General features: G+C 37.1%; 1 protein-coding gene across 1 annotated transcript; it reads right to left on the minus strand.

Annotated features, from left to right (window-relative positions):
- Nucleotides 1–5,948: 5,948 nt before the first annotated feature.
- Nucleotides 5,949–9,391, minus strand: LOC140162798 (uncharacterized; the record flags this gene model as incomplete). Its single annotated transcript, XM_072186104.1, has 3 exons — nucleotides 5,949–7,744; nucleotides 8,516–8,547; nucleotides 8,957–9,391. Coding segments are annotated over 3 exons (2,064 nt in total), but the record flags the coding sequence as incomplete, so codon positions are not given.
- Nucleotides 9,392–14,546: the final 5,155 nt, after the last annotated feature.

Below are 14,546 nucleotides of genomic sequence, written 5' to 3' on the forward strand. Positions count from 1 at the left end.
GTAGAATAGCATCCCTACCTTCGTTTGAGGCAATTTGTGAACAGTGTTATGAATTTTAATTACTTGACTTCAGTTTGTCCAAAACTGCATTTCTTGGGTTGTAACTTTAATCCTGCTTCTCTTAGTCTATCAAATACTTGTTTTAAATGATCCAAATGTTCTTCAAAACTTCTACTAAAGATAATCACATCGTCTAAGTAACAGAATACAAATTTCCAATTTAACCCATTTAATACTTCTTGCATCGCTCGCTGGAAGGTTGCCGGCGCATTATGGAGGCCAAATGGCATAACATTGAATTCATACAGACCGTCTTGAGTGATAAATGCGGTTTTTGGCTTAGATTGCTCCTCAAGGCCTATTTGCCAGAGGTGTTAGATATGATGAAGATTATGAAGGAAAGGATGCTGCTGCATACAGTGGAGTTGATTTACGAGTGCAAACCCATCCCCTCTTTCTCTTTGTATGACAAATAGCCCTAACCTCAACATACATAGCACCCCCTCTTCGGTATGCGGCATCCAAACATGGGGTTGATTCAGCAGAATAGCATCCCTACCTTCGTTTATGCAATTTGTGAACAGTATAAACAGACAATGATGAAGATGGTGTTAGATGTGATGAAGATTATGAAGGAAAGGATGCTGATTGCTGCTGCATACAGTGAAGTTGATTTACTGAAAGTAACCCATCCCTCTTTCTCTTTGTATGACAAATAGCCATAAATTCAACATACATAGCACCCTTGCTCGGTATGCGGCATCCAAACATGGGGTTGATTCAGTAGAATAGCATCCCTACCTTCGTTTGAGGCAATTTGTGAACAGTATAAACAGACAATGATGAAGACGGTGTTAGATGTGATGAAGATTATGAAGGAAAGGATGCTGCTGCAGTGAAGTTGATTTACGAGTGCGAACCCATCCCCTCTTTCTCTTTGTATGACAAATAGCCCTAACATCAACATATATAGCACCCCTCTTCGGTATACGGCATCCAAACATGGGGTTGATTCAGTAGAATACCATCCCTACCTTCGTTTGAGGCAATTTGTGAACAGTATAATACAGACGATGATGAAGACGGTGTTAGATGTGATGAAGATTATGAAGGAAATGATGCTGCTGCATACAGTGAAGTTGATTTACGAGTGCGAACCCATCCCCTCTTTCTCTTTATACGACAAATAGCCCTAATTTCAACATACATAGCACCCCCTCTTCGGTATGCGGCATCCAAACATGGGGTTGATTCAGTAGAATAGCATCCCTACCTTCGTTTGAGGCAATTTATGATATGATATTCAGTGCAAACAACCATTGCAAAACCTAGAAGGATGTATGTCTGTGGAATAAAGAGAAATATCAACAGAAAACACATTAAATAAAAGATCTGAAAACTGAACATTTGATTTAGAATTCCTCCCACATTTATCATACCCGGCCCCTCCCTTATTGTTACCTCACAAATCCTACATAGCTTACCACAGCCTTGTGTTTATCCATGGATCTGAATGGAATATAAAGGGACACAAACTCTCTATATCTTGAATGCTTCTTGACAGCGCTGAGGGAGTAAAGAGAAGTTCCCCACCGCCAGTTATTTTCTGGTCTTTATTGTATGCAGATATTTCCTTTTTTGGCTGCTTGTTGTATCTGCTTCATTTTCCTTCAGGTCTGTTATGGATCTATTCGTACTGAATTTCGCGCATAAGGTATTCACTATGTTGTCTTATAATTTCTTCTTCTGTACCATACATAGACTGCACATCATCTCTTTTTTGCAGTTAATTCCTATTTGGTTTGAATTCTACCTCTTCTGACATGGCTGGATCCATTTTCTCTGATTTTTCAAGTTTTCGCGGAAATGATCACATCAGGATCAGGGTAAAGGACAACTTCCTAGTAACAAGCATGTGCATACAATTTTTGGTCAGTCTCCTTGGAGATTAGACCAAAGTCTAAGCCAGTTCATATGTCTAATTGTTAACTAAAAACTTTTAAATTAGCTTAATTTGACAAAAGTGTTCAAAATCAACCCCTGAAAACAATAAAATACATAAGAAATTCAACACACTTTAATCAGGCAGCATTTCCAAACCCCAAATCGGATTCAAATGAAATGAAATGAAACGCATTTGATAAGCTAAGATTGCACATTTATAAATTATTTAAAACCTCTCTGTTTTTTCTCATTTCTTGTTATTTTTATTGGGACATCTGACATGCTTTAAATCCAGGTTGATCTGAATCGGTGTGGAACTGTTTCTTCAATTACACTATCATAATGAGTGATGCTAAGTGGTGACCTAAATAAGGGACTATGTGATTCATATTTTCACTAGGGTGGAAGGAAAATTTAGGAGCACATTTGTTTCCAATTAAAAGGGGAAATACAGTTTTTCAGAAGGGGAACACAACATTTTAAATAAAGAACCTTGAGAAATGATACAAAATATTTATAAAGAAACATTTTTCATCCAAAACAGCTTTAAGGTTAGTCAAAAATAGAGTCGAGTGATGCCCATAATGACATAAACTGTGTTGTATGCAACCTGTTTTTACTATAATGTAGTTTAAGCAAGGCCTGAATTCTTGAACTGGAGTAGAATTTGGAGGCATTTGTCAATGCTAATAACTATGGTAATTTCAATTGACCTGCAACAAAAGAGAATAGATAAGTGACATCCACTCTAATCATGCCAACATAATCCTGCCATTGAGAATGCAGCCCTTGGTTCTTTTTTCGCAAAGCATTATTCCATTGAATTGTAAATAATAACTTAATGTTAGAAGTTCTCGGCACACACAAGTTAACTTTATATTAAGTTGTGAATACATGCTTGTAATATCACTATTTGCTCTGGGAGCAGGGTTTAATAATCTCTTGCATGTCACCAATTGCTTCACCACGACTCTGGAATACTCTGCCAACCCACATTAAATTAAGTACATCTTTAGCACAGTTTAAAAGTTTTTAAAAACTTACTTAATGAAAGAAGCATTTTACTGATTGGCATCACCATATTGATTGTTGTTCATGTGTAGATTAAGTTGTAATGTAAATTAATTTTTATTATGTAGTGTAAGATAATCTCTGTATCGTGCCTTGAGTGCCATTGATTTGGTGGAGATGTGCGCATTAGAAATTCAGATGATTATTATTATTATTAATTCTATTACCCCCACGACCCATTATTCAAAATCGCGCACTGTGATTTGTTGAAATGCGTCACGTGACAGACCATTAATTAGCGATAAAGTGTCAAGGGCAACAAACTTTATGTTCTTATATATCATCACAGCGCCCAGCAAAGCGCACAGCACACCTGCTTATTTAGGGTAGAATGGAATGTCAGGGGTGTGTTATTGTACGTGCATACCTGCTTATAGGGGAGAATGGAATGTTAGGTTGTGTTATTGGAATGTGCATACGCTTTGGCTACGCAGCGTATAGCGCTCCACCTTGAGGTAAACAACTTGAAATATTTGGGCAAAAAATTTGATATTTTCTCTTTAAATCACACTATTTTGTGGTAATAGAATAGAAATAAAGGGTGCAGCATTATCCTTTACACGCAAATAATGTGTCCTCGGCAGTAAAAACGTTCAAATAATGTAATGGGCTGCGCCTCGCCCATTATTTACGTTTTTACTGCCTCGGACACATTATTTTCGTGTAAAGGATCATGCATTACCCTTTATTTCTTAATTAAAGGAGGATTTCGTGATCCTAGCATCCTCTTTTAATGACATTTTTCAGTAGATATCCATGAAAAAAGCTTATTCCCAAAGTTTGAGCTGATTCCGATTTTGCGTTTGCGAGTTATGCATAATTATGTGAATTACACGGCTCCATAGGCCACTGTTGTAATTTCGTTCTGGAATACCAGAACGAAATTCAAATTTGACAATATTTTTGCTAAAGGAATTAATCTGCAAGAAATGTTTGGTGCATAAACATATAGTCGGAACTTTACTGTGCTATAAAAACTTTTTTTTGAAAAAAGTGGGGGATGAGGCTGTGGATCACGAAATGCCCTTTTAAATATGAGCAATAGTTTGCCCATATTAATAGGGATGACCACTGTTAATACAGTTTCCACTAGAACGATTTTTCATTTACTGTGTGCGTGCACTCACACACGTATTGTCTATGGAGAAAGTGATCGATACAAGAAATCCCAGGCCTGTTAAATGGCGTACATACTTGTTTTGATCCAAATGTAGGCCTATATCAGGGTGTTTCAAGAAATTCCTGATTCCACCAGAAAACATTAACCAAACTTTTTCCTGTTTGGTCAGTAAATAGAGAGGACCTTCCTTCATGAAGAGATCAACTTTTTTTAATGAAAAAGTTAATGAGATGAGAACTACAACAGGTTGAAGTGACACCATTCCGTGCATCAGGTGTTCAAACGCAATTATCTCCGAATTTGGAGTGAATCAGGCAAGCAAACTTACATACTCATAAAATTTAACTATTTTTGAAGACAAAATGTGCAGGATGTTAAGAAATTTAAGAATGTTTAAGCCTACCGCGGCCCATCTCAAATCTTTTACTTCCCCATGCACTACTCACTACCTAGGCTGTGTTACATACCGTGTACCTATATCCATAGGGAGAGAAACTACTGGGAACCACACACTCTTGGAAACCATAGTGGGCACATGCCAACACAGTGTATTGCTCAATGTAGTAAAGATAACCTTTGAGTTGGAGTAAATTTCTCAAAATTGGTAGTGATTAATGTTACCAAACTTATGCCATGATGAAATATAATAATTTTTGAAGATAAAATGTGCTGACCTTAAAAGATTGAACAATGTTTAAGACTACCGCTATTCATTTGAAATAATGCACTTATTGTTCATCTCCTCTATGGAGATATTTTCCATGGCGGCCATCTATGATCATGCTTGAGGTTTCACCAAACAAACCATGGGTTTTGAGGTCTTATATTTTTTGTTGTATGTCAACAAAATCGATTAAATTTTCAGGATGATCTTATTTTCATGTTGTTATAAGCAAATATAATGTTCCAGATAACGCTAGTTAATAAATACATTAAGAAAAAGTACCTTAAAGTTGCACTTTCTGTTAGTATTCCTTTTGGACTTTAACTTTTAACATGTTCTAGCAGCCCTATATAAAACCGTGACACTCGAAAGGCCATATCTCTGGAATGAAACGTCCGATTAAGATTATTTAAACGCCAACATGTTTCTTTCATCAATTCCAAGCCAATAAGTTAGGTCTGAATCAATTTAAAAGTACTTCAATTTTTAGTGGACATGCCTAATATTAAGTTTATTGAGGTTATGTGAGGGCAAGCACTAGTAAGTGAACTACTTGCTGTTTTGAACCAATTTATGTGATGTGTAATGTGTTAAATCAAAAGGTACCTTTTGTGTGCTCTGAGAAAATGATGAGTAAGGTTTGCAAATTACAAAGTTCATAAATAATAATTAAAAAAAACCTTGTTTTTATCGATCATATCTCAAAAATCAAGCCTTCATTTTCCAAATATTTCCCATAAGTACCTTCTGTTGTAACATGTCACAAATTGTACAATGTAAACTACATCTTCTGTGTAACATCATGACTCCAATCCATATTATAAAAGATGGAATACTGTCCTGATATGATATCGATGTGACTATTAATAAATCAACTTCAACAATATTGATGAATCTGTGTAAGTCTATCCCACATTCTTATTCAATGGGTGCGTCTTGTAAAGAATTCACGTAATTTGATTGGTTTTCTGGAGTATAATATCTCACAATAGTTGATAGTGATATTAGTCAGGAAGCGCGCCGCCACACAACGGCGCAGGCATGAGAGTGAGGAATTCTAAAAAAGAGGAAAAATGGCGAAGCGGAGGTCGCGAGCGACTCAGAGTATCGCCTCACGGGCGGGGGTCCAGGGGCTCAGCGGAGCCCCCAAGCCAGAGGGCTTCTACACTGTAAAAACCCTATTGAGGCCCTCTCAGGAGAGCAATTTTACAGGAAAAAAAGACACATAAATGAAGACAAAATGTTTAATTTGAATGAAAAAATAGCACTTTTTAGTACAATGTGAGTGAAAATCAAATACTTACCCTCACTTTGCTTTGTTCTGTATGACCTTGAGTTATTTTCTTAGTTACACTTGGCGACTTGTGACACTTTCAGGTTTCTTTACCCTTCCATCTTTCTTGTTGCTTGATACATGCAACTTTTCACATCCATTGTCAGTTTTCTTTTTTTTAGCAACTTCACTTGTAGTTGCTTGATCTGTGTGAACTCTTTTCTTACCAAGTTCCTTGACTCCCTTCTCATGTTTTTTCTGCACTTTCAGGGCTGCACTGAACAGGTCTTTCTTACTCTGTGTTTTAGAGGTGGGACATGAATTTGGAGGTTTTTCAATACCCTTTTCTTTTCTCTTTTCTTCTGATTCTGCCTTTTCCTTTTCCAAATCTGTCTGATACAATTTGTATGATTTTCTCAAATTTTTGCAAACTCTTGTGTTCACTGGGTCATACAAGTGATCTTTTCTCTTAAAGTACTGAAGGGAGCTCTTCTTACTGGACTTTATATGATATTTAATGGTTTGTATTGCTGCAAATGTACTGACATTCATTTGCCCTTTGCTATGGTCTAGCACATTGCCCATTATGCTGAATGAGCTTTCTACTTGTGGCCCATGAAAGCAAGACAGTATTGCCAAAACCATCCTACTAAGGTTGGGATATTTTCCACCTTTTCTGATTCCTGCCCAAAAGGTATCTACTCTAACTTTACTTCCAGCATCAGGGATGAGGTCTTTTTCTAGCTGGAATCTCTGAACTTCTTGCTCATACTCTAAACATTGATCTTCATTGAACAAGGTTGTGACATGCTCAGGGAGCTGGAGCAGGTGATGCAATGTGGCAGTATGACCTATGCACACAGGATCAATGGCAGATATACATTTCAGTAGTCTATTGTTAATTGGCATTTTACTTTGAAGTTTTTTTGCACATTTGACATACGCCTCTTTCAACTGTCCGATGAGTTCTTTTGCAGGTTTTTCTGGTAGGCTCTTTGTGATTTTCTTCACAAGATGGACATTTGTGTCTGGAAGATGATTCTTTGTGTCTTCAATGTTTAATTTTACAAGTGAAGCACTGGTAGCACCGGTCAACACTTCGGGTTTTATGAAGCATGTCAAGAACTCAACAAAGAGCTCTTTTTGCTTATCATTCAGCTTGTGGATCATTGGCTCCTGGGTTTGGAAGAGCATGACATACTTTTTGAGAATGGGTAGGACACATCCATAGATTTTGAGCATCAGCTTTGTTTTCTCACCAGTGAAGAACAGTTTCTCATAGATTCTCTTCTTTCTATTTTTTCCATCGGTAGTCATGTTCTTTTTGGACATTTCTTGTTGGAGTTTTTTTATTCCACTCTTTGAAGTTTCACTGACATCATAGTCATTGTAGATCTTGTTGACAACATCCACATACAATGCCTGGTCAGTCTTGGATAGAAATGGGAAGTAGAATAAAAGGAATGCATCCAACATTCGAATTGTATCACAGCTGACGTCATAAATTGATAGCCACCGGTGGCTGACATACTTCTCTGGTCTTGAATACTTGATACCTAGCGCCTGGCAAATAAATGCTAAGTTTTCTCTGAGGTCAGCGGACCACTTGAAATCGGTGAAAATATCAGCCACAAGTTGTTCCAAGTACTGGTCAAAGGGATCACAAAATGGGCTATTCCAGAAATTAAAGGCACACCCCCTAAAGAAGACATGGGATTCCCAAAAATTTTCACCATTTTTGCTCTGGGAATTCCCAAAAAAATGGCCATTATTCTCACAACCCTAAAGAAGACATGGGAATTCCCAAGAAAAAAATACCATTTTAGGCTTGGGAATTCCCAAAAATTTTGGCAAAAATTTGCATGTCTTCTTTAGGGACACTGGGAATTCCCATTTTTGTAAGCATTTTTTTTTTTCAAAATGGGAATTCCCATTATTTCGGATATAATTTTTTGGTATGGGAATTCCCAAAACATTATGGTACAAATTTACATGTCTTCTTTAGTCCACTTTTGCCTTTTTTTTGGAGTGCAAATTTTCCTCCAAAAGGGGTTGTCATTATTCTGGAAACCCTAAAGAAGACATGGGAATTCCCAAGAAAAGACACCTTTTTAGGAGTGGAAAGTCCACCAATTCCCAAGAAAAATGTCTCCTTTTACCCCCCCCAGTTATTATTCTTAAACCCTAAAGAAGACATAAGAATTCACAAGAATTGTTTCTTTTTAGGAGTGGACATTCAGAATAGGGAATTCTCTAGAATAAAGAAACTATTCTTGCAAATATCATATAGGGTGGATAAGTTAAATTTTGGTTCAAAAAGTACACAATTTTGTTCTTCTCTTATTTACCCCATCAAAACTTCTTGTATTAAAACCAATGTGCTAAGAACATTGTAGGCTTTCAAAAAAAAATCAAACTTCAATAATGAGTTATGTTGCCTTGCTGAGATACAGCACATATCCTGGAAATCAGGATCTGTGGATACAGTGTGTTCAAAAATCATACATAATTTTAATATATTTTATGACTTTCTCAATCAAAACTATCTAACCATCTTCATACAAATGTGCATGAAATGGTATGTAAGATTTGGAATTCCAACCAAATTTAACATTGTGTGAGCACATGCTCAACTGGACAAATATCCACATTGACATCAAAATTGCTGATGGAGACATGGTTAGCCTATGTAAAATTATCTCATACTAGTATGGGCAGTATAGGTTTATAATGCAGCAAAAATTGAAATGTGTAGCATATGTCATCTCAGGACAAATCTATCATGTATTATGTAAGCCTAATCTAAAAACGGCCTAATATCTCATGACTAGTTATATTAAATTGCTGGTGAAATCTTACAATGTACAACTAAACCTCATTATGCTTTGGCAGCGTTATGTGCATGGTGGCAACTGTCCCCGTCAATGTCTAATAGGTGCGGGGCTTTTTCCTTTCGAATACGGGTTTCCAACCCTGATTTCGATCCCCGCATAACATTGCATGAGTCCATCAATATTGAAACTAAATTTGTCCATGGAATTTCAAATTTATCAAAGAGTGCAACAACTTCATTATACAAAGTCTGACTATTTACTTTGATAACTGCAAATGAGGCCAGATGCTTTACAACAACTTCTTCCTGCTGCGGGCAAAAGTAGCTCACTAGAACAGTCACAACCCTGTGGTTTGTTTCACTGGTGGCTTCGTCCATGTTCAGTGAGAAAGGGTATAACTTAAGATCGTCAATCAATTCCTCAGTGAAAGATTGTCCAAGTCCATATTTTGTTTTATATGAAGCCGATGTACGATCTATGGATAGCAAGTTGCTTCGATAATGTAATGTAATGTAATGATTTCAGGAACCATCGTAAATGGGAGAGAATGTTCAGCAGCAAATCCCAATACTGTTGCTTCTGCTGTTGAAACTCTGTCAGAAACCGGGACAGTAGGTTGTGTAACGGTGCTCTTTGGTGTTGCTGCGACGTGTTGTTTGAAGAAAGGATGTAGTCCATATGTACTTCCACTAGACAAAGGTGGCTTCTGACCTGCAGGAACACAAGAGTGACACAAAAGTCAAAGATTAAGTACAAATTACTGGTGCGCAAACCATTTGATGGATGGTTTGACCTGTGACCTCACCTAATTTGACCCCTAGATGACCTTTGACCTCAAGACCCTTCACCTCAGCCCTAGTCCCCCATCCACTGATCATTGTTACCAAGTTTGGTTTTAATTGGCATAGCAAATGTATACATAAAAAAAATGTGTTGCGTTTGGATGATACAGCGATTTGAAATTTCAACTGCCTATACTTTTACATGCGGGCGGCCATCTTAAATTGGCCATATTTACTCGGGATTTGGTATTTACTTAACAACATGACCGATGAAGCCGATTCTTGGATATGTGATGCACAATTAAAATTCGATTATTTTTTGACCTTTGACCCCTACATACCCTTTGGCCTATATAACCCCAACTTAAATCAACCCTAGACTTTGGCACAACCATGAGAAAGCGAAATGAGGTATGTGCCTCCTAAATGATAGTCAACAAATTCAACAATACAATGAATGACATGCATGCATCAGTGCATGAAGATACAAAAAATGACAAAGAGTTTTAAGCTTACCTGGAAGAACAGTGTTACTCTTCCTCATCTTCAATATCTTCTTGTGGCTATCATTTCCCACGTGGTCAACTAGAGCCACGCGTCCCCTCATTGCGTATTTGATCTCCTTATCACAAACAATGCAGAAAGCAAAACCAGGTTTCTTGATCAATCTTATGCAATGCGACAACTTCTGCCCGGTTGCACTGTGTGTATGATCCAGCCATTCCCACCGCCATAAGTTCTTCACCAGTGGGTCTTTTCGATCTTCTTGCTTGCAGAAGTGCCCCTTTCTAGGAAATCACAATCCCTCGACGCCATACTAACTCTTTGGTAATGTTTTTAGTTCAAATATTTCGCTTTCGGACACGATTGTTTGGATTTTATTCACCCGATCGCATCTCTTTACAGAGCGAAATTCATGACACGAAACCATCTTTAAAAAGTTTACTATCGTCGGGTCAAAGGTCTTTTGCTATATAGCCTCATCCCCAAGCTTGTGGGTAGCCCAAGTGCACGATATGTTAATCTTTAGCGTCATCAAGAGTCTGATGGTGAGACTACTTTTGCTAATATTCGATTCCAGTCGTTTATCGCGAGTAAAACATGTACAATTCAGACGGGGATTTCCACGATTTACCTAATACTTGAAAAACGCGGAAAGCAGTTATTCTCGCGGATTTGGGTCATTGAAAACGCGGAAAATCGCGGAAACGCGGAGATTTCTCATGCCTGACGGCGGCACGCTTGTTGCTCCTCAATGATCTCGCGATAATGCGTTCGCGTTATACACGTGCGAGAACAAAGAACGCGATTCGGCGGCTTAGATGTTCGTGATGGTTTTGTTCATTTAAAACAACAGGGATGTCCTCACAAAAGTAACTTTATTTTTTTCTGAAAAAAGGCAGTTTTTCTTGCAAAAATTACATTAAAACTGAATAAGAATGAGAATAAAAGATAGGATTTTGTCTTTTTTTTTTATCGTAGTAGATACCGGCTGCGCCGGCATCCACTACTCAAAATATTGGCCAGCCCATCCATTATGACACGATATTGGATAGGCAAAAGACAAAATCCTATCTTTTATTCTCTAAATAAGCTGTATGAATTGATTAATTGGTACCCATTAGTTTTGATTGTTATTGAAATGCCTGATTCTCTCAAATGTAACATTGGATAGTCTTGAAATGTTCAGCATTTTATATTTGTATGACCCCCCCCCCCCCCACAAAGTTTAGTCTTATATCCCCTGAGCGATTACAAATCCAATGCGGAATGCGTTTGTTATTTTATCAATAAATCAGGTGTTCAGGGGGGTTACCCCCTTGAAAACTCGCCTTCATGTTTTGTCAATGGCAATTTATTTTCAATTTTTTGAAAGTAAAATAAAAATTGTGAAATAAGATTTTATTTTTGATTATTTTCACCATCAGAAATCCAATACGTGCAGGTACATGATACAAACCTTTTTTTTTTTTTGCTTAACATTAATCTAAAATTTTGATATGACAGTGGTGTCCACAATCATTGGAAACTGATGGTACTTATACCAATAATTTTGATATATACAACCTTACAACCTATCATATTACAAATCATGATAGAAAATTATGTATATGATTATGAACCATTAAATGGAAGGGGACAAAATGTACATGGATCTTTCAGATTCTTTGTATTTACGCTATTAAAGGTACATGTGTTTTGGGGAAACAAAATGTCACAGATACTTTGTATCATCTTATTCATGTGCATCATTTTTAAATGAAGGAGATCACCTGCTAACAACTGGCAGGCTAAGGTGAAATTAAAGCTAATGCAAATCACATACCATAAAAACTTAGTTAGCATATGTGCTTACTATCGAGCACTGATTGTACGGCGCTTTACCAACTGAGCTAATGGGGTAGAGACACATATTTGCAGGGTTACTTGTTCATATTATAACCATGTGTATTGATGATTTGCTCAAAACCCTTTACACTTTTGTGGATGGGGCTCTTCAAGTTTGCATGTTTTAAAAGCGCTTGATAGTATTAGTAAGCACATATGCTAACTATCGAGTTTTGAAGGTTCATGCACAGATCCCAATTTTTGCATTGCCATAACTGTGCCACAGACAAGAATAAAGCAGAGGTTCCCCTTGGCAGCGATCGAATTCGACGGTATCGCATCGCAAAATGCATAGCTAAAAGTGCTATACTGCTATGCAAACATGTGTTTTGCATAGCACAAACTGCGATGCAAAAAAATTGACTGAATTCGAACCCTGCCCCTTGGTTTTATATTTTAGAGGGTAGTAGCTGGTAATCGTCCCTGGTTGGATTCCCACCGATTCTGATTTGTACACTCTTATTTATTATGTCAGTTTGTATATTTTTATTGCATAAAAGTGTCTAATAAATACTAAGATAACTGAAATAAAATGGTTACTTTTCTGTGTATTGTTTCAATGTTGTCATATGTTAAAGATTAGTGACTTGATCACTAGCCTCATCCCCCCCACTTTTTCCTATCCAAATGGAAATTTTGGCATCAGAAGAAAGCTCATATTTTTCTTGCAATCCCAGTGAAATGTTAGGCCCAAATTATATTCCGTTTAAATGTTATGAATGAAAAAGTGATATCCTGCCAGAATTGATCTTTTTTGCAGCGCACCTGTACAAGCCAGTAGTATGTCCTTCGTGAATGGCCCATTGTGCCCCCATTCACTTCTGGCTTGAACATGTGTTTATAAAACAAAGAACACCAACACAGTATCCACAGCATTTGAAACTAGCAACTTGTGAGTGTGACTTTACATGCATTTTGTGGTAGCAGGTCACATATGACATGATCCGATCCACTCAAACAAAACTTAGGACATTTTGAAAATGATGCTATTACCATTACTAACTTGCTCAGTACTATACTTAGTGATGTTGAAATCCCTGCTCAGTACCTAAGGTTACTTATTGGAAAGTTATGATCATTTTATATGCCCATTTTCATCTCTTTTTAATGTTTTTGGATCAGATTGTGTCGCCTTTCCTTCTACAGCACATGTGGTGTAATCAAGCAAAATTACAGCACATATATGTGGTGTGATCAAGCAACATCAGTGTGAAGTCGGACATATTCAATTTTTAGTTTCTTAAAGGGTTGTAAACAGCATTAGCAAAGCTACATTTTGCAGAAAGCCCCATTGAAATTGAACATTTAGTTCCAAAGATATGAACAGTTGTATGGACTTGAAGTGTAAACAGTATGCAACAAAAATGAAATTGTCTTTGGCTATATCAGAAGATCATATCCGACTAACGACTGATTTTGCTTGCTCACATTGCACAGCTAGGTAATTAATGATTTGATACAAAAGCTGTTCAATACTGTATGTGACTTAATTTAACACTCCTCCCCTAATAAGTGCCTCCATACAGAACATCTTTTTTTTCCAACTTTTCAAGAAACGAAGCAAAACAACACAAAAGGCAGTGCCTCCATACAGAACTTTTTCAATGCACTACAGTGAACTAAATCACTTCATAAAAATCATAAGCTATATTTTTGAAATATCTAAGTAAATGAAACTGAGTGTGACTGACTTTAGCAGTAAGTATGCTCATTTGGTAGAATGTTAATTATGCATGCCTATTTTGTATTTCTTTTGTACACAATTAAATCCAGAATCCCAAATTTGTACAGAATAATTTGAAATTGGTGGTAGGATTTGCAGAGCCTGATGCATGTTTTGCTGTTTAGAAATCTCTTGTCAGAATTTTTTTTGGAGAAAAAAATAATTCTGAATCAACTTTTCCTAACTAGTGTTATTTGAGTATAAACTTCTGTACACTTGATACAGGATGATATTAAAAAATAAATAAAACATGACTAAGGGTCTTTTTATCTTTTCAGTTTCCGTAACTCTATTGTTCAGATACGAAAACGCAAGGGATTCAGTAAGTTTACTGTAATCTGATTTCATTGTTAACTCTGAAGTACCAATCAGCTTATTTCAATAGAGATGATTGCCTGTGTCAATATTAAAAGGCTGGAGTGGAGATAAAAGATTATGGAAAACCGATGTCTGACCGGTGTTTTAATGGTCTATCGCCCTCTCGTGTTTGACACTGTTTATCAATTTAAAAATTGATTCACATTATTATCATGATTATGACAAAATGCCAATCCGAATGAAAAGGTGCACCTTTTTCTGTAAAAACGTCGAAAATCACAAAAGGTCCGCTTATAAGCATGTCGCACCCCAAAGCACCTGTGCAGGGCCGCAGTTTCGCCCTGCCCTCGTATCAATTTCTATCTCCCTTGTTTGCTTCCTCCCCCCCCCCCCCCCCCATGATCAGGCTCCCCACTCCCTCCCCGGTCC

Source organism: Amphiura filiformis, chromosome 1 (assembly GCF_039555335.1).
Source record: "Amphiura filiformis chromosome 1, Afil_fr2py, whole genome shotgun sequence".
Classification (NCBI taxonomy): Eukaryota; Metazoa; Echinodermata; class Ophiuroidea; order Amphilepidida; family Amphiuridae; genus Amphiura; species Amphiura filiformis.